Source organism: Salmo salar, chromosome ssa01 (genome assembly GCF_905237065.1).
Source record: "Salmo salar chromosome ssa01, Ssal_v3.1, whole genome shotgun sequence".
Lineage (NCBI taxonomy): Eukaryota > Metazoa > Chordata > Actinopteri > Salmoniformes > Salmonidae > Salmo > Salmo salar.
This window is the reverse complement of record NC_059442.1, coordinates 2,153,584-2,180,490: the sequence shown is the minus strand read 5'-3', so window position 1 is coordinate 2,180,490 and position 26,907 is coordinate 2,153,584. Positions and strand designations below refer to the sequence as shown.

The 26,907-nt window shown below is 48.9% G+C and overlaps 1 protein-coding gene across 1 annotated transcript; it reads right to left on the bottom strand.

The window, feature by feature from the left end:
- Positions 1–218: 218 nt before the first annotated feature.
- On the bottom strand, positions 219–12,414 carry LOC106599499 (ribose-5-phosphate isomerase). Its single transcript, XM_045704927.1, has 9 exons — positions 12,031–12,414; positions 9,743–9,803; positions 9,563–9,618; positions 9,406–9,465; positions 9,167–9,231; positions 7,991–8,059; positions 3,514–3,655; positions 1,341–1,440; positions 219–365 (listed from the first exon to the last, which is right to left on the bottom strand). Exons 1-9 carry the CDS (start codon positions 12,271–12,273, stop codon positions 268–270), a joined length of 894 nt encoding a protein of 297 aa, XP_045560883.1. The 5' UTR covers positions 12,274–12,414; the 3' UTR covers positions 219–267.
- Positions 12,415–26,907: the final 14,493 nt, after the last annotated feature.

Sequence of the window (26,907 nt, the reverse complement as noted above, 5' to 3'; positions counted from 1 at the left end):
GAGGGGGTGCTGGTTGGTGCTGGTTGGTTCCAGGTGGAGGGGGTGCTGGTTGGTGCTGGTTGGTTCCAGGTGGAGGGGGTGCTGGTTGGTTCCAGGTGGAGGGGGGTGCTGGTTGGTTCCAGGTGGAGGGGGGTGCTGGTTGGTTCCAGGTGGAGGGGGTGCTGGTTGGTTCCAGGTGGAGGGGGGTGCTGGTTGGTTCCAGGTGGAGGGGGTGCTGGTTGGTGCTGGTTGGTTCCAGGTGGAGGGGGGGCTGGAGCAGGGCTCAGGTCAATTGACTGGAGGGTCTCTGACACCAACATTACCATCCTCCATCCCAAAGTAGACCCTCTCTGCCATCCCCACAAACAGACCCGTCTCTACCACACCTAGAGGAGGGAGAGAGATGAGGTAGGAGGTAGAGAGGCAAGGTGAGATGGGGGAGGGAAGATAAGGGAAGAGATGAGGTAGGAGGTAGAGAGGCAAGGCGAGAGAGAGGCGAGGTAGGGGGAGAGAGAGCGAGGCAGAGAGAGAGAGGCGAGAGAGAGAGGCGAGGGAGAGAGAGGCGAGGCGAGAGAGAGAGAGGCGAGGTGGGAGAGAGAGAGGCGAGGTAGGGGTAGAGAGAGAGAGGCAAGATAGGGGGAGAGAGAGAGAGAGGCGAGGTAGGGGGAGAGAGAGAGGCGAGGTAGGGGGAGAGAGAGAGGCGAGGTAGGGGGAGAGAGAGAGGCGAGGTAGGGGGGGAGAGAGAGAGAGGCGAGGTAGGGGGAGAGAGAGAGAGGCGAGGTAGGGGGAGAGAGAGAGAGAGGCGAGGTAGGGGAGAGAGAGAGAGAGGCGAGGTAGGGGGAGGGAGAGAGAGAGGCGAGGTAGGGGGAGGGAGAGAGAGAGGCGAGGTAGGGGGAGGAGAGAGAGAGGCGAGGTAGGGGGGAGGGAGAGAGAGAGACGAGGTAGGGGGGAGAGAGAGAGAGAGGCGAGGTAGGGGAGAGAGAGAGAGGCGAGGTAGGGGGAGAGAGAGAGAGGCGAGGTAGGGGGAGAGAGAGAGAGGCGAGGTAGGGGGGACGGAGAGAGAGAGGCGAGGTGAGGGGAGGGGGAGGAGAGAGAGGCGAGGTAGGGGGAGAGAGAGAGAGAGGGGAGGGAGAGAGGCGAGGTAGGGGGGAGGGAGAGAGGCGAGGTAGGGGAGGAGGAGAGAGGCGAGGTAGGGGGGAGGGAGAGAGGCGAGGTAGGGGGAGGGAGAGAGAGGCGAGGTAGGGGGGAGAGAAACAGACTAACATTCGTGTCCCAGAACAAGCCACTGTAGGAGGGGGAACACCAGCAGCAATTCCTGTGTTAGTGTGTGTGTGTGTGTGTGTGTGTGTGTGTGCGTGTACCTGGTATCATCTTGATAGCGATATTGACCTCCTTCCAGTTGTGAATGTGTTCAAACTTCCAGTCCAGAATGAAGTTACTGTTGTCTGTTACCACCGGACCCTGAACAATCAAAATACTGGATCTCACTCACATATAAATGACCAATGAGAATGCTTTCCTCTCAGAAGAGGACCAATGAAAACTCTTCCTGTAGTAAATGTCGTGCTTTATTTGCTCTACACTGAAATCCTGTTAATGACTTTCCGCTCCAATAATAATCTGCTCTTGTGATTTATACAACTGTTAATTTAAACTTTTATATTCACTATAATACACAACTACCTGAATGAACCACAATGCAGTGGGAAAGTATTCAGACCCCGTGACTTTTTCCACATTGTTATATTACAGCCTTATTCTAAAAATGATTCAATTGTTTTCTCCCCCCTCAATCTACACACAATACCCCATAATGACAGAGCAAAAACAGGTTTAGATGTTTGTACATTTATTACAAATAAAAAGCTGAAATATGACATTTACATAAGTATTCAGACCCTAAACTCAGTACTTTGTTGAAGAACCTTTGGCAGCGATTACAGCCTGGAGTCTTCTTGGGTATGACGCTACAAGCTTGGCACACCTGTATTTGGGGAGTTTCTCCCATTCTTCTCAGCAGATCCTCTCAAGCTCTGTCAGGTTGGATGGGGAGCGTCGCTGCACAGCTATTTTCAGGTCTCTCCAGAGATGTTCGATCTGGTTTAAGTCCGGGCTCTGGCTGGGCCACTCAAGAACATTGGCCCTTGTCCCGAAGCCACTCCTGCGTTGTCTTGGCTGTGTGCTTAGGGTCGTTGTCCTGTTGGAAGGTGAACCTTCACCCCAGTCTGAGGTCCTGAGCGCTCTGGAGCAGGTTTTCATCAAGGATCTCTGTACTTTGTTCCGTTCATCTTTCCCTCGATCCTGACTAGTCTCCCAGTCCCTGCTGCCACCACCATGCTTCACCGTAGGGATGGTGCCAGGTTTCCTCCAGACGTGACGCTTGGCATTCAGGACAAAGAGTTCAATCTTGCTTTCATCAGACCAGAGAATCTTGTTTCTCATGGTCTGTAAGTCCTTTAAGTGCCTTTTGGCAAACTCCAAGCGGGCTGTCATGTGGCTTTTACTGAGGAGTTGCTTCCGTCTGGCCACTCTACCATAAAGGTCTGATTGGTGGAGTGCTGCAGAGATGGTTGTCCTTCTGGAAGGTTCTCCCATCTCTAGAGAGGAACTCTGGAGCTGTCAGAGTGACCATCGGGTTCTTGGTCACTTCCCTGACCCAGGCCCTTCTCCATCATTGCTCAGTTTGGCTGGGCAGCCAGCTCTAGGAAGTGTCTTGGTGGTTCCAAACTTCTTCCATTTAAGAATGATGGAGGCCACGGTGTTCTTGGGGACCTTAAATGCTGCAGAAATGTTTTGGTACCCTTCCCCAGATCTGTGCCTCGACACAATCCTGTCTCGGCACTCTATGGACAATTCCTTTGACCTCATGGCTTGGTTTCTTTCTGACATGCACTGTCAACTGTGGGACCTTATATAAACAGGTGTGTGCCTTTCCAAATCATGTCCAATCAGTTGAATTTACCACAAGTGGACTCCAATCAAGTTGTAGAAACATCCCAAGGATGATCAATGGAAACAGGATGCACCTGAGCTCAATTTCGAGTCTCATAGCAAAGGGTCCGAATACTTATGTAAATAAGGAATCTGTTTTTTGATTTTTCATACATTTGCAAACAATTCTAAAAACCTGTTTTCGTTTTGTCATTATGGGGTATTGTGTGTAAATTGATGAGAAAAAAAATATTCAATCCATTTTAGAATAAGGCTGTAAAGTAACAAAATGTGGAAAAAGTCAAGGGGTCTCAATACTTTTTGTATTTGGTGACTCACAGCTTTACAACAGGAAGCGTTTTATATGGTGACTCACAGCTTTACAAACAGGAAGCGTTGTATATGGTGACTCACAGCTTTACAACAGGAAGCGTTGTATATGGTGACTCACAGCTTTACAAACAGGAAGCGTTGTATATGGTGACTCACAGCTTTACAAACAGGAAGCGTTGTATATGGTGACTCACAGCTTTACAAACAGGAAGCGTTGTATATGGTGACTCACAGCTTTACAAACAGGAAGCGTTGTATATGGTGACTCACAGCTTTACTGACGGCCATACGGAGTACCGCCTCCCCTCCGAAGCGCTTGGCTATAGTCCTGGAGACGGGGACGTAGGCCATAGGGATCACCTCAATAGGAACACCCTTCTTCCACTGCTGGCCCAGGGCTGAGGAGTCCTTCCTGAGGGGGAGGAGACACCCAGGGATTCAGGGATCAACATTCAGGTTCATTTCCCAGCGGAACACAGAGGTCGATATCTGACAGGAAAGTGGATGATGCATCATTTGAACAGCAGGTGATTCTCTTTACTTCCGTCCGTCCGTCCGTGTGGCAGCTAGCCAGTCCGTCCGTCCGTCCGTCCGTCCGTCCGTGTGGCAGCTAGCCAGTCCGTCCGTCCGTCCGTCCGTGTGGCAGCTAGCCAGTCCGTCCGTCCGTCCGTCCGTCCCGTGTGGCAGCTAGCCAGTCCGTCCGTCCGTCCGTCCGTCGGTGTGGCAGCTAGCCAGTCCGTCCGTCTGTCCGTCCGTCCGTGTGGCAGCTAGCCAGTCCGTCCGTCCGTCCGTGTGGCAGCTAGCCAGTCTGTCCGTCCGTCCGTCCGTCCGTCCGTGTGGCAGCTAGCCAGTCTGTCCGTCCGTCCGTCCGTCCGTGTGGCAGCTAGCCAGTCCGTCCGTCCGTCCGTGTGGCAGCTAGCCAGTCCGTCCATCCGTCCGGCAGCTAGCCAGTCCGTCCGTCCGTCCGTCCGTCCCGTCCGTGTGGCAGCTAGCCAGTCCGTCCGTCCGTCCGGCAGCTAGCCAGTCCGTCCGTCCGTCCGTCCGTCCGTCCGCCCGTCCGTGTGGCAGCTAGCCAGTCCATCCATCCGTCCGTCCGTCCGGCAGCTAGCCAGTCCGTCCGTCCGTCCGGCAGCTAGCCAGTCCGTCCGTCCGTCCGGCAGCTAGCCAGTCCGTCCGTCCGTCCGTCCGCTAGCCAGTCCGTCCGTCCGTCCGCGCGGCTAGCCAGTCCGTCCGTCCGTCCGTCAGCTAGCCAGTCCGTCCGTCCGTCCGTCCGTCAGCTAGCCAGTCCGTCCGTCCGTCCGGCCGGCAGCTAGCCAGTCCGTCCGTCCGTCCGGGCGTGTGGCAGCTAGCCAGTCCGTCCGTCCGTCCGGGCGTGTGGCAGCTAGCCAGTCCGTCCGTCCGTCCGGGCGTGTGGCAGCTAGCCAGCCCGTCCGTCCGTCCGTCCGTGTGGCAGCTAGCCCGTCCGTCCGTCCGTCCGTGTGGCAGCTAGCCAGTCCATCCGTCCGGCAGCTAGCCAGTCCGTCCGTCCGTCCGTGTGGCAGCTAGCCAGTCCGTCCGTCCGTCCGTGTGGCAGCTAGCCAGTCCGTCCGTCCGTCCGTCCGTCCGTGTGGCAGCTAGCCAGTCCGTCCGTCCGTCCGGCAGCTAGCCAGTCCGTCCGTCCGTCCGGCAGCTAGCCAGTCCGTCCGTCCGTCCGGCAGCTAGCCAGTCCGTCCGTCCGTCCGGCAGCTAGCCAGTCCGTCCGTCCGTCCGGCAGCTAGCCAGTCCGTCCGTCCGTCCGTCAGCTAGCCAGTCCGTCCGTCCGTCCGTCAGCTAGCCAGTCCGTCCGTCCGTCCGGGCGTGTGGCAGCTAGCCAGTCCGTCCGTCCGGGCGTGTGGCAGCTAGCCAGTCCGTCCGTCCGTCCGGCCGTGTGGCAGCTAGCCAGCCCGTCCGTCCGGCCCGTCCGGCAGCAGTCCGTCCGTCCGTCCGTCCGTCCGTGGCAGCTAGCCAGTCCGTCCGTCCGTTGCCCGTCCGTCGGCAGCAGCTAGCCAGTCCGTCCGTCCGTCCGTCCGGCAGCTAGCCAGTCCGTCCGTCCGTCCGTCCGGCAGCTAGCCAGTCCGTCCGTCCGTCCGTCCGGCAGCTAGCCAGTCCGCCCGTCCGTCCGTCCGGCAGCTAGCCAGTCCGTCCGTCCGGCAGCTAGCCAGTCCGTCCGTCCGGCAGCTAGCCAGTCCGTCCGTCCGGCAGCTAGCCAGTCCGTCCGTCCGTCCGTCCGTGTGGCAGCTAGCCAGTCCGTCCGTCCGGCAGCTAGCCAGTCCGTCCGTCCGTCCGTCCGTCCGTGTGGCAGCTAGCCAGTCCGTCCGTCCGGCAGCTAGCCAGTCCGTCCGTCCATCCGTCCGTCCGCTAGCCAGTCCGTCCGTCCGTCCGCAGCTAGCCAGTCCGTCCGTCCGGCAGCTTGCCCGTCCGTCCGGCAGCTAGCCAGTCCGTCCGTCCGTCCGGCAGCTAGCCAGTCCGTCCGTCCGTCCGGCAGCTAGCCAGTCCGTCCGTCCGTCCGTGTGGCAGCTAGCCAGTCCGTCCGTCCATCCGTCCGTCCGTCTCGTGGGCAGCTGCCAGTCCGTCCGTCCGTCCGTGAGGCAGCTAGCCAGTCCGTCCGTCCGTCCGTGAGGCAGCTAGCCAGTCCGTCCGCCCGCCGTCCGCCCGTCCGTCCGTCCGTGCGGCAGCTAGCCAGTCCGTCCGTCCGTCCGTCCGTGAGGCAGCTAGCCAGTCCGCCCGTCCGTCCGGCAGCTGCCAGTCCGCCCGTCCGTCCGGCAGCTAGCCAGTCCGTCCGTCCGTCCGTCCGGCAGCTAGCCAGTCCGTCCGTCCGTCCGTCCGGCAGCTAGCCAGTCCGTCCGTCCGTCCGTCCGGCAGCTAGCCAGTCCGTCCGTCCGTCCGGCAGCTAGCCAGTCCGTCCGTCCGTCCGTGAGGCAGCTAGCCAGTCCGTCCGTCCGTCCGTGAGGCAGCTAGCCAGTCCGCCCGTCCGTCCGTCCGTCCGTCCGTCCGTCCGTGAGGCAGCTAGCCAGTCCGTCCGTCCGTCCGTCCGGAGGCAGCTAGCCAGTCCGTCCGTCCGTCCGTGAGGCAGCTAGCCAGTCCGTCCGTCCGTCCGTGAGGCAGCTAGCCAGTCCGTCCGTCCGTCCGTGAGGCAGCTAGCCAGTCCGTCCGTCCGTCCGTGAGGCAGCTAGCCAGTCCGTCCGTCCGTCCGTGAGGCAGCTAGCCAGTCCGTCCGTCCGTCCGTCCGGGCAGCTAGCCAGTCCGTCCGTCCGTCCGTCCGTGAGGCAGCTAGCCAGTCCGTCCGTGAGGCAGCTAGCCAGTCCGTCCGTCCGTCCGTGAGGCAGCTAGCCAGTCTGTCCGTCCGTGTGGCAGCTAGCCAGTCCGTCCGTCCGTGAGGCAGCTAGCCAGTCCGTCCGTCCGTGAGGCAGCTAGCCAGTCCGTCTGTCCGTCCGTCCGTGAGGCAGCTAGCCAGTCCGTCCGTGTGGCAGCTAGCCAGTCCGTCCGTGTGGCAGCTAGGCAGTCCGTCCGTGTGGCAGCTAGCCAGTCTGACACAAACACACTAATGAAGTCTGTCCAACTCACAGCTAGTCGCTGCTAAAGGTGCTTCTACAAAAGTACTGACTCAGGGGTGTGAATAATTAAATATCCAATTTACATAATTAAAGAAGTTTGCAAAATGTTTTCACTGTCACTATGGGGTAGTGTGTGTAGATGGGTGAGAAAATATATATTTTGAATTCAGGCTGTAATAATTCAAGGGGTGTGAATAATCTGACGTCACTGTAGATATCAGAACTTGGAACATCTTTCCTGGCGCTGTCGGTCTTCAGTGGGCTGATCCACTCAACAACCAGCTGTCTGTGGGCTGATCCACTCAACAACCAGCTGTCTGTGGGCTGATCCACTCAACAACCAGCTGTCTGTGGGCTGATCCACTCAACAACCAGCTGTCTGTGGGCTGATCCACTCAACAACCAGCTGTCTGTGGGCTGATCCACTCAACAACCAGCTGTCTGTGGGCTGATCCACTCAACAACCAGCTGTCTGTGGGCTGATCCACTCAACAACCAGCTGTCTGTGGGCTGATCCACTCAACAACCAGCTGTCTGTGGGCTGATCCACTCAACAACCAGCTGTCTCGGCCTGACAGATCTGTGGGCTGATCCACTCAATTGTCGAAGAGGAAGGAAACTGCTCAGGGATTTCACCATGAGGCCAATGGTGACTTTAAAACAGTTACAGAGTTAAATGTCTGTGATAGGAGATAACTGAGGATGGATCAACAACATTGTAGTTACTCAACAATACTAACCTAAATGACAAAGTGAAAAGAAGGAAGCCTGTACAGAATAAAAAAATATTCCACAACATGTATCCTGTTCGCAAGCGGGCCACCGACGGGGATGATGGACCAGGCCTGGAGGGTTTCCTCCTGGGGTCGGAGGGTTCCCAGGCCCGGAGGGTTCCCAGGCCCGGAGGGTTTCCTCCTGGGGTCGGAGGGTTCCCAGGCCCGGAGGGTTCCCAGGCCCGGAGGGTTCCCAGGCCCGGAGGGTTCCCAGGCCTGCGGTGGAATTCCCAGGGGGTCGGAGGGTTCCCAGGCCCGGAGGGTTCCCAGGCCCGGAGGGTTCCCAGGCCTGCGGTGGAATCCCTCGGGGGTTTCTTTGTATTTTTAACCTCGATTATACTTTAGCCAATCAAAGACCTTACCATGTCTAGGCACTATGCAATTACAGGAGAACACACACACCTGAAGTCAGCGATGACGATGAAGTGTTTGGCACAGCTGGCTACGATCTTCTCCTGAGTCAGACAGCCTCTAGGAGAGTGAGTGAAAGGGAGTGAGGGAGAGGAAGACAGAGAGACAAAGATAAACTGGTGAGATGGTGATGTATGGAGCCTGGCATGACTGTAGCACAGGGACAGTAACAGGCCTGTAGAAGAGGGACAGTAACAGGCCTGTAGCACAGGGACAGTAACAGGCCTGTAGCACAGGGACAGTAACAGGCCTGTAGCACAGGGACAGTAACAGGCCTGTAGCACAGGGACAGTAACAGGCCTGTAGCACAGGGACAGTAACAGGCCAGCCTAGAACAGGGACAGTAACAGGCCAGCCTAGAACAGGACTGTAGTCAGGGATGGTAACAGGCCTGTAGCCAGGGACAGTAACAGGCCTGTAGCCAGGGACAGTAACAGGCCTGTAGCACAGGGACAGTAACAGGCCTGTAGCACAGGGACAGTAACAGGCCTGTAGCACAGGGACAGTAACAGGCCTGTAGCACAGGACTGTAGCCAGGGACAGTAACAGGCCTGTAGCCAGGGACAGTAACAGGCCTGTAGCCAGGGACAGTAACAGGCCTGTAGCCAGGGACAGTAACAGGCCTGTAGCCAGGGACAGTAACAGGCCTGTAGCCAGGGACAGTAACAGGCCTGTAGCACAGGGACAGTAACAGGCCTGTAGCACAGGGACAGTAACAGGCCTGTAGCACAGGGACAGTAACAGGCCTGTAGCACAGGGACAGTAACAGGCCTGTAGCACAGGGACAGTAACAGGCCTGTAGCACAGGGACAGTAACAGGCCTGTAGCACAGGGACAGTAACAGGCCTGTAGCCAGGGACAGTAACAGGCCTGTAGCACAGGGACAGTAACAGGCCTGTAGCCAGGGACAGTAACAGGCCTGTAGCCAGGGACAGTAACAGGCCTGTAGCCAGGGACAGTAACAGGCCAGTCTAGAACAGGACTGTAGTCAGGGATAGTAACAGGCCTGTAGCCAGGGACAGTAACAGGCCAGTAGCCAGGGACAGTAACAGGCCAGTAGCCAGGGACAGTAACAGGCCTGTAGCACAGGGATAGTAACAGGCCTGTAGCCAGGGACAGTAACAGGCCAGCCTAGAACTGTAATCCAGTGAATATACGGCGTCTTACCCTCCTCCTTTGATGAGTGTGAGAGCAGCATCCACCTCGTCCGCCCCGTCGATGGCCACGTCCAGCTGGGAGGGGGTCAGAGTTCAGAGAGGAAGAACACAATAACGCTGACAATAAACACATTCTACAGGACAAACTCCTGATTTAACACATACTGACTCCACACGTTTCCTAAAGAATGTATCCAACTTGAAGACATGTAACATATCGTTTTATAAAGGGTTGCTGACCAACAGTACCTCTGGGTGTCTATCCAGGTCAGACAGGGTTAGACCATGCTGCAGAATCAACTGACGAGCCTGGAGGACAACAGCAAATGTTTAGGGCCATCTGCCAGATTAGAGAGTCCACTCTCTGTAGAATACATGATACACAGCCATTGTACCTCACACTCACCTGGAAGGAAGTGGGGACACAAATTATGTTGAGCTTCTCCTGACGAACTCTCTCCGCTGGAACACGACAGAGCACAGTTACACATCAGATCAATCAAATCAAATCAGCCCTTTGTGGATTAATAAAGTACTACATTCTCTTGTTCTACGATCAACCGGTAGGCTAGTAATATCTCCTCACCTAGTCTGTCTACAGCGTACACAATGGTGGATCCACTGCCCACTCCAACCACCTGGTTGTTCTGTGATGGAAAGAAAGACATTCACATGATCATATAGCCAGAAGATACCGACCCACCGTTACACTGAGCTGCACTGGGGTCAGAACACAATCACAGTTACATGAAGGTAATGCTGGTAAACGTACCTCAATGCAGGGATGGGATATGGAACTGTACTCCAAATGTTACCTCTATCCACACTGATACAGCGAGAAGACTGGAAAACCTGCGGTGTCTCACAAAAACCGCCCCAATCAGTGTAAAAATCTGCCAAATCGGTGTCCAAAAATACCGATTTCCGAAAGTTATGAAAACTTTTAATCGGCCCTAATTAAATCGGCCATTCCGATTAATCGGTCGACCTCATTCACTTTAAGGTGCATTGCCCCTACCGACTGGAATGTGGACCTCAGTTCATGTTTCAATCACCCACGTGCGTATATGTTCCTAAAAACCAATGAGGAGATGGGAGAGGCGGGACTTGCAGCGTGGTAATGCACCTTAAAGTTGGTTACCAACCGCCATATAAAGAAGAAGCCTGGAGGAGGAGAGATGACTAGAAACAAACTCTGGTTACCCTTTTATCTGTGGATTAATTGTCTGAGTAGAGGACCTTGTGCATTTCATGTAAAATAACAACCCAACGTTTATATCCCAGGACAAATTAGCTAGCAACAGCAAGGTAGCGAGCTAAATTGTCATAAATGTTTAATGCTTTTCGACCTGTCCCCAGATGAATACAGTTGGTTCAGAGTTCGTTTTGATATTTAAATTGTGCGCCGATCAATTGTGATACAGCCCAGGATCGAACCAGGGTCTGTTGTGACGCCCCTATCACGGAGATGCAGTACATTAGACCGCTGCACCACTCGGTAGCTCATTCACTAGATAGTAAGTTAGTTGTGCAGCTTTGTTTTGGTCATGTTCACCTTCTGTTCTCAAACGCTGCTGTTTGTAATGATGGCAACAAGTTTTAACCAGAGATTCATATAGATATTTCCATATTGTTTTATTAATTCTAGAATTAGCGACCGTAGCTATAAAAATCACCCACAAGGCTTACTACACACGTACAGTAAGATCTCCACAACTAAAAGGTTATTAACATAGTTGTCTAAAGTTTGTTAAGAAGAGAGTTAAAGTTGAACATGGGGTCAACATAGCAACAGTAACCATGTACCTGTGTAGCCTTCCGTCTACCTGGCTGTGCTAACAGCTAGCTAACCCACTAACTAGCTAACCAGCCAACCCACTAACTAGCTAACCAGCCAACCCACTAACTAGCTAACCGGCCAACCCACTAACTAACTCACTAACCGGCCAACCCACTAACTAACTAGCTAACCAGCCAACCCACTAACTAACTAGCTAACCAGCCAACCCACTAACTAGCTAACCAGCCAACCCACTAACTAGCTAACCAGCCAACCCACTAACTAGCTAACCAGCCAACCCACTAACTAGCTAACCAGCCAACTCACTAACTAGCTAACCGGCCAACTAGCTAACCGGCCAACCCGCTAACTAACTAGCTAACCAGCCAACCCACTAACTAGCTAACCAGCCAACCCACTAACTAGCTAACCAGCCAACCCACTAACTAGCTAACCAGCCAACCCACTAACTAGCTAACCAGCCAACCCACTAACTAGCTAACCAGCCAACCCACTAACTAGCTAACCAGCCAACCCACTAACTAGCTAACCAGCCAACCCACTAACTAGCTAACCGGCCAACTAGCTAACCGGCCAACCCGCTAACTAACTAGCTAACCAGCCAACCCCTAACTAACTAGCTAACCGGCCAACCCACTAACTAGCTAACCAGCCAACCCACTAACTAGCTAACCAGCCAACCCACTAACTAGCTAACCAGCCAACTCACTAACTAGCTAACCAGCCAACTCACTAACTAGCTAACCAGCCAACTCACTAACTAGCTAACCAACCAACTCACTAACTAGCTAACCAACTCACCAACTAGCTAGCCAACTAGCTAGCCAACTAACTAGCTAACTAACTAGCTAACTAACTGGACTTGTTCTGGCTACAGCCTAGCTACTTCCTACCGTTTTAGTAGCACATTACATGTTGATGTACTAGCCAGACAACTAGCTGTTTAGCATCAGCATGGCCTCCACATTTAAAATAGCACGATAGCTAACTTAGCTATCTGCTAAACACAAACACTAACATGTCCCCCGGTTGTTTGCTATGTTCATTTGTCAACACAAGATCAGTGGTCTTACCTGAACATGATTATCCACCGCAGCATAGCCTGCTAGCTTCTTCGCTTCTTCTGCCATGTCGTCTGTGTTGCTGGGACTCCTAAAGAGACGCGTGTGCTTCAGCTTGTGTCTGAACGGAGTGTCTTTCTTCAATACTGCAGACCTGTGGCCAGATGCTGCTGAGAGGAGGGTGGGACAGATCCACCTCTGGAGTAGCATAGCCCTGCCTGCCTGCCCTCCTCCAAGGACCGACAAATTCACCATGTGCTGCGAAATAAACCTAGTATGTTGTTGTTGTTGTTGTCCTTCTGCCGCTCGACCAACGCGCTAAACCCACTGAACTGTTGACATGTATATCTGTGTTCAGGTAGCTTCCTCCATTAGTGCTGCGTTCAACGTCCCAACATCCCTGAACGGTTTAAAACTGTTCATCAATTAAAGGGACAGTCTGTACGTTTTCCAGTCATTTCAATCTGTGATAAATGCCCCTTGATTTAGATGTTTTGTTGCTATAGGTTAAAGTTGCACTATGCAGAAATAGCTTCACCATTTCCTGGGTGCTAAAACTCTAATAGTTTATGCGACAAAATAAGCAAGTCTAGTGTAGAGAATTATACCATCTAAACCGCTGTGAAATATATTTTCCAGGACTCAAAATATTGTTGTTTCAGCTGTTTGAAGTTGGTGTACAAAACAGAAAGGAAAAGTTGCTCAAACAAAAAAAAACGCAAGAAGCATAGATATAGCACACATTTAACAGATCCACTGCTTCTTAGACCTGCTTTCGAGTAGAATGACAGATCTATAGCTTACATTTCTATGTGAATTTGGTGGCGTTGCCCAAAAGGTTACATATAGAGCCCCACAGTGGAGGTGTCATAATACCCATAAAACCTAGCGGTTAAGGTTCCAATCGTTTTTCCCATATGGGATATTAGAAATACTTAAAATAAGGGCTGTGTTTTGTGTAGGCTTACGCTGGCGTGACGTTTTGATAACCATGTAAATCTCTCTCGGACAAGGTGACTGTTATGTTCACACTGTTAACAGTAATGTTCTCATCGAATGTAGGCCAACTCTTAGAGCACTTCAAACATACATTTCTTAAACATCTAGTGATATTTGTGAAAATATCACAGGCCGCATTAGCCCCATTCTTTACGTTATTGTAGTGTGAATTCGTCTTCTGTTACCCCTTTTGACATCTATCCACAGGGGTGAAACTTTGGTTTTAGAAGTGGGGGGACATAACCTGGCCGTGGATCTGGGGGTCCTCCCTCAGAATTTGTTGGGGCATCTAAAGCTAATTTCTACGAGGGCTGTACCCCCAAAAAAAAAACTTTTTCGTCCTTGAGTAGTCTTTTCTACATTGATTGACATTTTTAATTGTGTATTTTTTTCATATATAGACACACCCTATGTGTTTGAATAAAATCAACTAGGCTATATGTAATGAACGTGTCGGATGCTTTAAGCATGCTGTTTGATTAAATAATCAAGACACACAAATGACTCAAAGGAACCAGAGATTACGAGAGCCTAACCAGATGAAAGAAACCCTGCTCCCGGCCTTCCTCTTGCAGCTGCTGGACTTTGTGGATTCTGCCCTTAAGCTCCTGAAGTTGCCGGTAACTGGCTACACCAGCGGTCGGCAACCTTCTCCATGTGGAGGGCCAAGTTATCTTACCATTTCTACCCATCTGCGTTCCAGTTATGATTTTCATATGCACATTTTCATGGAACAGTTTCATTTAATTTATAAAAGTAATTGTATCTCAAAATCATTGTCTGTGGTTAATCTACATTCTATCTAAATGAAAATTATACAAATCTAAAAGTAACTTTTATTGCCGTTGCCAATTGTGTAAAAATAGCCTACATAAAGCCAACACATAAAAACATTGCAGCCTGCAGGTAGAAAATATCCTGAAATAAATATACTATAAATCATCACATTGGCTATGCATGGCCTGTCTGCAACGAACTGGAAACATTGTATCAACTATCAACTGGGTCATCCTAAACTCTCTAGCAAACTGGAGACATTGTATCAACTATCAACTGTGTCATCCTAAACTCTCTAGCAAACTGGAAACATTGTATCAACTATGAACTGGGTCATCCTAAACTCTCCCTAGCAAACTGGAAACATTGTATCAACTATCAGCTGGGTCATCCTAAACTCTCTCTAGCAAACTGGAAACATTGTATCAACTATCAGCTGGGTCATCCTAAACTCTCTCTAGCAAACTGGAAACATTGTATCAGCTATCAGCTGGGTCATCCTAAACTCTCTCTAGCAAACTGGAAACATTGTATCAACTATCAGCTGGGTCATCCTAAACTCTCCTAGCAAACTGGAAACATTGTATCAAATATTCTGGGCCCTCAGAGTCTCCCTCTCCAGTGACCTCGGGACAGACACAGATGTAGGCTATTTGTGCAACGGACAAGAAGAAATCAGGTATTTTATGGTGTTTCCACTGGATCAGAGCATGGCATGTTCCCTCTGTGCCGAGTGGTTATTGAAAGACAGAGAGCTGGAAATATTGTTCAAATACTTTGAGGAATTATTGTAATTCTCAATTGATTCTAAATAAAAGCAGACTTTGTTTATTTGCTTTTTGAAGTTAAGAAAGAATCACTTTGAGAAGCTCCACAGCTCATTAGTGGTGGTGAGTTAAGACAATCAGAAACACTATCAGACATCCCCAAATAGGCACGTTTATAGGCCTACATTTGTGAGCAGGCCAGGTAGACTCGTTCTACTTCTATATGCGTAGTCAGGTGCGCGTCCTTACCCAATATTGACAGGAGCATTTCAAACAAAAGACAATCAATAAATTGACAAAACTCATAAATGTAATGAAATAAACCAAAACGTGTTCCTCACAAGTTTAGCGTATGTTGTGAGTTCTGCAAAACACGTGTCCAATCCGACAATGAGAACGGTAAATAACTGTAATAATAATATATTAAATGCATTAACAGAAATTACCGTAACCAAACAAATATTGCAGATTAGAAATTATGGGAATTAATGGTATTAATGGTAAATGTAGGCTACTACTGGTGATACAGTGCATTCGGAAAGTATTCAGACCCCTTGACTTTTCCACATTTTGTTACGTTACAGCCTTATTCTAAAATGTATTAAATACATGTTTTTCCTCATCAATCTACATACAATACCCCATAATGACATCACAATACCTCATAATGACATCACAATACCCCATAATGACATCACAATACCACATAATGACATCACAATACCACATAATGAAAAACTGAAAACAGTTTTTTTCAAAATTTTTGCAAATGTATTACAAAGAAAATAACTGAAAGACCTTATTTACATAAGTATTCAGACCCTTTGCTACGAGACTCGAAATTGAGCCCAGGTGCATCCTGTTTCCATTGATCATCCTTGAGATGTTTCTACAACTTGATTGGAGTCCACCTGTGGTAAATTCAATTGATTGGACATGATTTGGAAAGGCACACACCTGTCTATATAAGGTCCCACAGTTGAGAGTGCATGTCAGAGCAAAAACCAAGCCATGAGGTCGAAGAAATTGTCCGTAGAGCTCCGAGACAGGATTGTGTCGAGGCACAGATCTGGGGAAGGGTACCAAAACAGTTCTGCAGTATTGAAGGTCCCTGGCTTAACTGTTTGGCCATAATGACCATCGTTATGTTTGGAGGAAAAAGGGGGAGGCTTGCAAGCCCAAGAACACCATCCCAACTGTGAAGCACGGGGGTGGCAGCATCATGTTGTGGGGGTGCTTTGCTGCAGGAGGGACTGGTGCACTTCACAAAATAGATGGCATCATGAGGTAGGAAAATTATGTGGATATATTGAAGCAACATCTCAAGACATCAGTCACGAAGTTAAAGCTTGGTTGCAAATGGGTTTTCCAAATGGACAACGACCCCAAGCATACTTCCAAAGTTGTGGCAAAATGGCTTAAGGACAACAAAGTCAAGGTATTGGAGTGGCCATCACAAAGCCCTGACCTCAATCCCATAGAAAATGTATGGGCAGAACTGAAAAAGTGTGTGCGAGCAAGTAGGCCTACAAACCTGACTCAGTTACACCAGCTATGTCAGGAGCAATGGGCCAAAATTCACCCAAGTTATTGTGGGAAGCTTGTGGAAGGCTACCTGAACCGTTTCACCCAAGTAAAACAATTTAAAGGCAATGCTAAACGGGGGGCTAGGGTCAGTCTGTTACATCTGGAGTATTTCTCTTGTCTTATCCGGTGTCCTGTGTGTATTTAAATATGCTCTCTCTAATTCTCTCTTTCTCTCTTTCTGTCTTTCTCTCGGAGGACCTGAGCCCTAGGACCATGCCTCAGGACTACCTGGTATGATGACTCCTTGCTGTCCCCAGTCCACCTGGCCGTGCTGCTGCTCCAGTTTCAACTGTTCTGCCTGCGGCTATGGAACCATGACCTGTTCACCGGACGTGCTTGTTGCACCCTCGACAACTACTATGATTATTATTATTTGACCATGCTGGTCATTTATGAACATTTTAACATTTTAACATTTTGACCATGTTCTGTTATAATATCCACCCTGCACAGCCAGAAGAGGACTGGCCACCCCTCATAGCCTGGTTCCTCTCTAGGTTTCTTCCTAGGTTTTTGGCCTTTCTAGGGAGTTTTTCCTAGGGAGTTTTTCCTAGCCACCGTGCTTCTTTCACATGCTTTGCTTGCTGTTTGGGGTTTTAGGCTGGGTTTCTGTACAGCACTTTGAGAATATCAGCTGATGTACGAAGGGCTATATAAAAATAAATTTGATTTGAAATTTGAATGCTACCAAATACTAATTGAGTGTATGTAAACTTCTGACCCACTGGGAATGTGATGAAAGAAAGAAAAGCTGAAAAAAATCATTCTCTACTATTATTCTGACATTTCACATTCTTAAAATAAAGTGGTGATCCTAACTGACGTAAGACAGGGAATTTTTACTAGGATTAAAAGTCAGGAATTGTGAAAAACTGAGTTTAAATGTATTTGGCTAAGGTGTATGTAAACTTCCGACTTCAACTGTATATATTATATTATCCAACAATAGAATAAATAGTTAAATAATTGAAATTCCCAGATCACTGTAGCCTACCCATCAACTAAAGATGGAACTTTGTACCCATTCACTGATTATTATAATATACTGCAAAATTCACCTGAGCTACGCACTGTAGACTGGTCTTCCCTGGCTGACCCTGCTGGGACACCTGCCACCATCTGATCCTGCTAGGACTTGATGGTGTACTGACTGTGTACCATAACAGGGTATCCTGTATACCATGTCAGTGTGAAAAGTAGGGAATTAGCTAGGGAAACTGACAAATCAATAACGTTACGTTGCTATACTGACTCTAATAAAAACTCACATTGCTCTGTCAAAAAACGTCAGAATATCAGCCTTTTAATCGTTTGGTCACTGGTTTCAGGTCTAGTGTGATTGAGGCAAAAATAATAATAGCTAAAGTTAGTGAGCTAGCTAGCTCTTTTGGCTCAGCTTTAGTTGTATATCAACTGACAAAATGTTTAAATGTTTCTAGAGACAATATCTCTCTCATCATCACACAATGCCTAGGTTTACCTCTAATGTATTGACATCCTACCATACCTTTGTCTGTACATTATGCCTTGAATCTATTCTATCGCGCCCAGAAACCTGTTCCTTTTACTCTCTGTTCCGAACATACTAGACGACCAGTTCTTATAACCTTTAGCCGTACCCTTATCCTACTCCTCCTCTGTTCCTCTGGCGATGTAGAGGTTAATCCGAGGCCCTGCAGTGCCTAGCTCCACTCCTATATCCCAGATGCTCTCATTTGTTGACTTCTGTAACCGTAATAGCCTTGGTTTCATGCATGTTAACATTAGAAGCCTCCTCCCTAAGTTTGTTTTATTCACTGCTTTAGCACACTCTGCCAACCCGGATGTCCTAGCTGTGTCTGAATCCTGGCTTAGGAAGACCACCAAAACCCCTGAAATTTCCATCCCTAAATATTACATTTTCCGACAAGATAGAACTGCCAAAGGGGGCTGAGTTGCAATCTACTGCAGAGATTGCCTGCAGAGTTCTGTCATACTATCCAGGTCTGTGCCCAAACAATTAGAGCTTCTACTTTTAAAAATCCACCTTTCCAGCAAAAAGTATCTCACCGTTGCCGCTTGCTATAGACCACCCTCAGCCCCCAGCTGTGCCCTGGACACCATATGTGAATTGATTGCCCCCCATCTATCTTCAGAGCTCGTGTTGTTAGGTGACCTAAACTGGAACATGCTTAACACCCCAGCCGTCCTACAATCTAAGCTTGATGCTCTCAATCTCACACAAATGATCAATGAACCTACCAGGTACAACCCCAAATCTGTAAACACGGGCACCCTCATAGATATCATCCTAACCAACTTGCCCTCCAAATACACCTCTGCTGTTTTCAACCAAGATCTCAGTGATCACTGCCTCATTGCCTGCATCCGTAATGGGTCTGCTGTCAAACAACCACCCCTCATCACTGTCAAACGCTCCCTAAAACACTTCAGCGAGCAGGCCTTTCTAATCGACCTGGTCCGGTTATCCTGGAATGACATTGACCTCATCCCGTCAGTAGAGGATGCCTGGTTATTCCTTAAAAGTGCCTTCCTCACCATCTTAAATAAGTATGCCCCATTCAAAAAATGTAGAACCAGGAACAGATATAGCCCTTGGTTCACTCCAGACCTTACTGCCCTTGACCAGCACAAAAATATCCTGTGGCGTACTGCATTAGCATCGAATAGCCCCCGTGATATGCAACTTTTCAAAGAAGTTAGGAACCAATATACACAGGCAGTTAGGAAAGCAAAGGCTAGCTTTTTCAAACAGAAATCTGCATCCCTGCAGCACAAACTCAAAAAGGTTCTGGGACACGGTAAAGTTTATGGAGAATAAGAGCACCTCCTCCCAGCTGCCCACTGCACTGAGGCTAGGAAACATTGTCACCACCGATAAATCAACTATAATTAAGAATTTCAATAAGCATTTTTCTACAGCTGGCCATGCTTTCCACCTGGCTACCCCTACCCCGGTCAACTGCCCTGCATCCCCCACGGCAACTTGCCCAAGCCTCCCCCATTTCTCCTTCACCCAAATCCAGACAGCTGATGTTCTGAAAGAGCTTCAAAATCTGGACCCCTACAAATCTGCCGGGCTAGACAATCTGGACCCTCTCTTTCTAAAATTATCTGCCGAAATTGTTGCAACCCCTATTACTAGCCTATTCAACCTCTCTTTCGTATCGTCTGAGTTTCCCAAAGATTGGAAAGCAGCCGCGAACCTCACCCTCTTCAAAGGGGGAGACAGTCTAGACCCAAACTGCTACAGACCTGCTACAGACTTTACTCAAGAAATTGGCTGCAGTCTATCTCAGTGCCATCCGTTTTGTCACCAAAGCCCCATACACTACCCACCACTGCGACCTGTACGCTCTCGTTGGCTGGCTCTCGCTTCATACTCATCGCCAAACCCACTGGCTCCAGGTCATCTATAAGTTTGCTAGGTAAAGCCCTGCCTTATCTCAGCTCACTGGTCACCATAGCAGCACCCACCTGTAGCACGCGCTCCAGCAGGTATATCTCACTGGTCACCCCCAAAGCCAATTGCTCTTTTGGCCGCCTTTCCTTCCAGTTCTCTGCTGCCAATGACTGGAACGAACTGCAAAAAATCACTGAAGCTGGAGACTCATATCTCCCTCACTAGCTTTAAGCACCTGCTGTCAGAGCAGCTCACAGATACACCTGTACATAGCCCATCTATAAATAGCCTATCCAACTACCTCATCCCCATACTGTATTTATTTATTTATCTTGCTCCTTTGCACCCCAGTATAACGATGAGATAGCCTATAGGGAGGAGGACAGAGACCTGGCCGTGTGGTGCCAGGACAACAACCTCTCCCTCAACGTGACCAAGACAAAGGAGATTATTGTGGACTACAGGAAAAAGAGGACGAGCACGTCCCCATTCTCATCGACGGGGCTGCAGTGGAGCTGGTTGAGAGCTTCAAGTTCCTTGGTGTCCACATCACCAACAAACTAACATGGACCAAGCACACCAAGACAGTTGTGAAGAGGGCACGACAAAACCTATTCCCCCACAGGAGACTGAAAAGATTTGGAATGTATTTAAGGTTGCCTGCATTAAAATCCCCGGCCACTAGGAGCGCCGCTTCTGGATGAGCATTTTCTTGTTTGCTTATCGTCCTTAAACAGCTCATTGAGTGCGGTCTTGGTGGCAGCATCTGTTTGTGGTGGTAAATAGCCGGTTACGAATAATATAGATGAGAACTCTCTTGGTAGATAGTGTGGTCTACAGCTTATCTCAAGAAACACCTCAAGACTTCTTTAATATTAGACATTGCGCACCAGCAGTTATTGACAAATAGACACACACCTCCACCCCTCGTCTTAGCAGACGTAGCTGCTCTGTCCTGCCGATGCACGGTGAAGCCAGACAGCTCTATATTATTTGTGTCGTCGTTCAGCAAGGTCTCAGTGAAACATAAAATATTACTATTTTTATGTCCTGTTGGTTGTATAAGTCTTAATTGTAGATCGTCCAGTTTGTTTTCCAATGATTGCATGTTGGCCAATAATACGGAGGGTAGTGGTGGTTTACCTACTCATCTGCAAATTCTTATAAGGCACCCCACCCTCCCCCCCTTTTCTCCATCTTTTCCTCATGCCGATGATGGGGATTTGGGCCTTGTCTTGACAAAGCAGGATATTCTTTGCGTCAGACTCAGTAAAGAAAGCATCTTCGCTCCAGTTCGAGGTGACTAATCGTTGTTCTGATGTCCAGAAGCTCTTTTCCGTCATAAGAGACGGTAACAGCAACATTATGTACAAAATGAGTTACAAACAATGTGAAAAAACAAACAAAATACCACAGTTGGTTAGGAGCCCGTAAAATGGCAGCCATCCCCTCCGGCGCCATTATATTCCATGCTTCAACACACTGTTTATTAATGTATTGCCAGAGAGCTCTAATTGTGTTTCACTTGTCCGCCAAACATTTCCCCAGGATTTAGGCTTGTTTAGGTGGGTTTTTTGAGAAGTCCAATCGGGCTTTTTTTGTCTCTTGTTCAGGAGTGTGGACCTTCCTTTGTTTACCAAATGACCAAATGAACACCCACCCTACAATCAGTGGTGTTGGGTTGTTTCACTGACTCTGGTACTGGAGGGCTTTGAATGTGTGCAAGACATAAAGAAATCAGCAGATTATCAAGGTGTTTTGGACGTAATGAAATCAGCAGATTATCAAGGTGTTTTTGGACATAATGAAATCAGCAGATTATCAAGGTGTTTTTGGAGTGCAATGTTCAACCCAGCCTCTGCTCAACAAATTTGAGAACAAATCATTTGGGGGGGGGCTGCAGTTCATGGACAATATTATGCTCATCACCCTCACGGCAGTAAATGCAATGCATTCTGCCAAGAATCAGTCGTTCACAATCTAGACAGGTTGGGCCATACCTATCAATAATTAATCTTATTTGTATGCCTAGCAATCAATATATGTACATTGTTTAAACCACACTTTTACAAGTCTCAGTCACACAATTCCAATAAGCCCACTATAGTTATCCCGTTTCAGGTGAGACCCAGATGGAGACATCGTCGAAGTAACAACAGTTTATTAATCGAACAGGGGCAGGCAAAAAGCAGGTCCATGTCAGGCAGAGGTCAGTAATCCAGATAGGTGGGGCAAAGGTACAGGACGGCAGGCAGGCTCAGGGCAGGCAGAATGGTCAACACCGGGAAAACTAGGAAACAGGAACAATTGAGAGACAGGAGCAGAGGGGAAAACGCTGGTAGGCTTGACTAAACAAAACAAACTGGCAACATACAAACAGAGAACACAGGTATAAATACACAGGGGATAATGGGGAAGATGGGCGACACCTGGAGGGTGGTGGAGACAATCACAAGGACAGGTGAAACAGCTGATTGGTAGGGCTACTATTCCATCAAGACACGAGGAGGGCCTGATTGGCAGGGCTACTATTCTACCAAGACATGAGGAGCGCCTGATTGGTAGGGCTACTATTCTATCAAGACATGAGGAGCAGCTGATTGGTAGGGCTACTATCCTATCAAGACACGAGGAGGGCCTGATTGGTAGGGCTACTATTCTATCAAGACACGAGGAGCAGCTGATTGGTAGGGCTACTATTCTATCAAGACACGAGGAGGGCCTGATTGGTAGGGCTACTATTCTATCAAGACACGAGGAGCAGCTGATTGGTAGGGCTACTATTCTATCAAGACACGAGGAGCAGCTGATTGGTAGGGCTACTATTCTATCAAGACATGAGGAGCACCTGATTGGTAGGGCTACTATTCTATCAAGACACGAGGAGCAGCTGATTGGTAGGGCTACTATTCTATCAAGACACGAGGAGCAGCTGATTGGTAGGGCTACTATTCTATCAAGACACGAGGAGCAGCTGATTGGTAGGGCTACTATTCTATCAAGACACGAGGAGCAGCTGATTGGTAGGGCTACTATTCTATCAAGACACGAGGAGGGCCTGATTGGTAGGGCTACTATCCTATCAAGACACGAGGAGGGCCTGATTGGCAGGGCTACTATTCTATCAAGACACGAGGAGGGCCTGATTGGTAGGGCTACTATTCTATCAAGACACGAGGAGCAGGCTGATTGGTAGGGCTACTATTCTATCAAGACACGAGGAGCAGCTGATTGGTAGGGCTACTATTCTATCAAGACACGAGGAGCACATTACATGCTCCTTTGCATCCCATTATCTCTACTTGCACATTCATTTTCTGCACATTCTACCATTCCAGTGTTTAATTGCTATACTGTAATTACTTTGCCACCATGGCCTATTTATTGCCTTATCTCTCTTATCCTACCTCATTTGCACACGCTGTATATAGATTTTTCTACTGTATTATTGACTATGTTTTGTTTATTCCATGTGTAACCCTGTTGTTGTTTGTGATGCACTGCTTTGCTTTATCTTGGCCAGGTCGCAGTTGCAAATGAGAACTTGTTCTCAACTGGCCTACCTGGTTAAATAAAGGACTTGTTCTCAACTGGCCTACCTGGTTAAATAAAGGACTTGTTCTCAACTGGCTTACCTGGTTAAATAAAGGTGAAATAAAATCAAATAAAAAGGACAGCTGGAGCACCTGATTGGCTAAGCATGAATAGTCATTGAAAATGGTGAGAGAGATATCCTAATACAGTGCCATTTTCAGAGAGATGAAAATGATGGTCAGTATAGCGATCATGTCATCCGTTGTAGTCACATTAAGATTGTAAGGCAAAATGCAGTGGTTCCGCAACATTGTGATGTCGCCGCATGGTTCATTTCCATACATTTCAAACCTATAGCATTAACTATTCAAATCAACACAAACATGAATTGATGTCTGACGTTTGTTGAAAGTAACGAGCATTACAAACCAGAAACATGGAGATAAGACAGATATTGTAAACCTCTCGCCAGCTGTTACTTCCGTCTCAGAGCTGTTACTTCCGTCCCAGGGCTGTGTTACTTCCGTCCCAGAGCTGTGTTACTTCCGTCTCAGGGCAGTGTTACTCTCATCCCAGGGCTGTGTTACTCTCGTCCCAGGGCTGTGTTACTCTCGTCCCAGGGCTGTGTTACTTCCGTCCCAGGGCTGTGTTACTCTCGTCCCAGGGCTGTGTTACTCTCATCCCAGGGCTGTGTTACTTCCGTCCCAGGGCTGTGTTACTTCCGTCCCAAGGCTGTGTTACTCCAGCTCCGCCAGCAAGTACAAAAGTAACGTTGCGGAAGTTCTATTCTCTGTCAATTAATTCCAAGACATGATCACTAGCAAACCAATTCAAGTCTTATCTGGGAGGGGTGCGTCACTTGAGTGGGTTGAGTCACTGATGTGGTCTTCCTGTCTGGGTTGGCGCCCCACCTTGGGCTGTGCCATGGCGGAGATCTTTGTGGGCTACACTCGGCCTTGTCCCGGGATGGTATGTTGGTGGTTGGAGATATCCCTCCAGTGGTGTGGAGGCTGTGATTTGGAAAATGGGTGGGGTTATATCCTACCTGTTTGGCCCTGTCCGGGGGTTTCATCGGATGGGGCCATAGTGTCTCCTGACCCCTCCTGTCTCAGCCTCCAGTATTTATGCTGCAGTAGTTTATGTGTCGGGGGGCTAGGGTCAGTCTGTCACATCTGGAGTATTTCTCTTGTCTTATCCAGTGTCCTGTGTGAATTTAAATATGCTCTCTCTAATTCTCTCTTTCTCTCTTTCTTTCTTTCTCTCGGAGGACCTGAGCCCTAGGACCATGCCTCAGGACTACCTGGCTTGATGACTCCTTGCTGTCCCCAGTTCACCTGGTCGTGCTGCTGCTCCAGTTCTAACTGTTCTGCCTGCAGCTATAGAACCCTGACCTGTTCACCGGACGTGCTACCTGTCCCAGACCTGCTGTCCCAGAACTGCTGTCCCAGACCTGTTGTCCCAGACCTGCTGGAACCCTGACCTATTCACCAGACGTGCTACCTGTCCCAGACCTGCTGTTTTCAACTCTCTAGAGACAGCAGGAGCGGTAGAGATACTCTTAAAGATCGGCTATGAAAAAGTCAACTGACACTTACTCTTGTGTTACTGACTTGTTGCACCCTCGACAACTACTATGATTATTATTATTTGACCATGCTGGTCATTTATGAACATTTGAACATCTAGGCCATGTTCTGTTATAATCTCCACCCGGTACAGCCAGAAGAGGACTGGCCACCCCTCATAGCCTGGTTCCTCTCTAGGTTTCTTCCTAGGTTCTGGCCTTTCTAAGGAGTTTTTCCTAGCCACCGTGCTTATACACCTGCATTGCTTGCTGTTTGGGGTTTTAGGCTGGGTTTCTGTACAGCACTTTGAGATATCAGCTAATGTAAGAAGGGCTATATAAATACATATGATTTGATTTGATTAGGAATGTCTCATGCCAAATAAAAAATTACAGTAAGTTATCATAGAACTGTATTGTTAACCTTTTGGTTACTGGCCCAATGCTCTAACCCACTAAGCTACCTGCCACCCCAATTACAGTAAGTTATTAGAGAACTGGTCTTGCTGGTCTAGTAAACACAGATGCAATATATAAGAAGGAAACGTAAACAGATATTAAAAACATTTGTAAAAAAATATATATTTGTAAAACATCAAGACAGGCGCATATTACTCCTTCCAAGTCAGGAACAAATGAGCACATACATTAATATTATTTATCAAAATAAACCTTTCTTAAAACATCTAAAATGTGTATATTGCTATGATATACTGTATTCACAATCAAATCAATGTTAAACTATAATTTTGGTCTGTGGTGTCATCTTACATAATTATTACTTATCTTAAGGGAGGGGGGGAGAGACAGAGAGAGAGACAGAGAGACAGAGAGAGAGAGAGAGAGAGAGAGAGACAGGGCGAGAGAGAGACACAGGGTGAGAGAGAGAGAGAGAGAGAGAGAGAGAGAGAGAGAGAGACACAGGGTGAGAGAGAGAGAGAGACACGGCGAGAGAGAGAGAGAGAGAACAGAGAGAAGGGTAGAGGGAGACACAGGGCGAGAGAGAGACACAGGGCGAGAGAGAGAGAGAGAGAGAGAGAGAGACACAGGGTGAGAGAGAGAGAGAGAGAGAGACACAGGGTGAAAGAGAGAGAGACACAGGGCGAGAGAGAGAGAGACACAGGGCGTGAGAGAGAGAGACACAGGGTGAGAGAGAGAGAGAGAGAGAGAGAGAGAGAGAGAGAGAGAGAGAGAGAGAGAGACACAGGGCGAGAGAGAGAGAGAGAGAGAGAGAGACACAGGGTGAGAGAGAGAGAGAGAGAGAGAGAGAGAGAGAGAGAGAGAGAGACAGGGTGAGAGAGAGAGAGAGAGAGACACAGGGCGAGAGAGAGAGAGAGACAGAGAGAAGGGTAGAGGGAGACACAGGGCGAGAGAGAGACACAGGGCGAGAGAGAGAGAGAGAGAGAGAGACACAGGGTGAGAGAGAGAGAGAGAGAGACACAGGGTGAAAGAGAGAGAGACACAGGGCGAGAGAGAGAGAGACACAGGGCGTGAGAGAGAGAGAGACACAGGGTGAGAGAGAGAGAGAGAGAGAGAGAGAGAGAGAGAGAAGACACAGGGCGAGAGAGAGAGAGAGAGAGAGAGAGAGAGAGAGAGAGACACAGGGCGAGAGAGAGAAAGAGAGGGAGAGCGAGGGGGAGAGAGAGAGATAGGGAGAGAGAGAGAGATAGGGAGAGAGGTTGTGTATGTGTGAAGGCATGCAAATTGTTGCATTCACACTCAGTAATATGTTTTTCTAAATGTTGGCACCATATCAGAGTCACTGAGAGATCAGCACTAGAGGGAGACTGTGACAAATCTCTGAGGTCCTACATGTTGCCAAGCCAACCATGGCACAACCTTACATAAACAAACCAGACCAACAGCAGAGAATAATACCAATGCAGTAATGAAGCTTTATGGCACTGGACTGGAGTTCTAAGAAGCTGTGGAGAGGAGAGGTGGATCAGAGTTCTGGTTGGTCCTGGTTTTTGATCACCTGGTGCTGGTCCAGACCTGTTCCTGCTGGTAGAGAGAGGAGACATCTGGTCTGTCTGTTCATAAAGGTTCTGATGGGCACTTCTCTCTCTCTCTCTCTCTCTCTCTCTCGCTCTCCCTCCATCCTTTTGGACCAGTGCTTCACCTGTATGAATGGATAGATGGATGCTATTGTCTACTACACAATCTGACAGTTTCTATGTTTCTATTGTCCTCTGTTCCGTTTTGTTCTCTTAGAAAAACAGAGTCCTTCTATCCATGTGTTGGTCTGTGTCTGTAGT

Coding starts and splice junctions, on each gene's coding strand:
- LOC106599499 (XM_045704927.1), bottom strand. CDS start 12,273: ATGGTGAATTTGTCGGTCCTTGGAGGAGGGCAGGCAGGCAGGGCTATG. Junction 1,441..3,513: donor GTATGGCCGTCAGTAAAGCT/GTGAGTCACCAT, acceptor TTGATTGTTCAG/GGTCCGGTGGTAACAGACAA. Junction 366..1,340: donor CGCTATCAAGATGATACCAG/GTACACGCACAC, acceptor TCCCTCCTCTAG/GTGTGGTAGAGACGGGTCTG.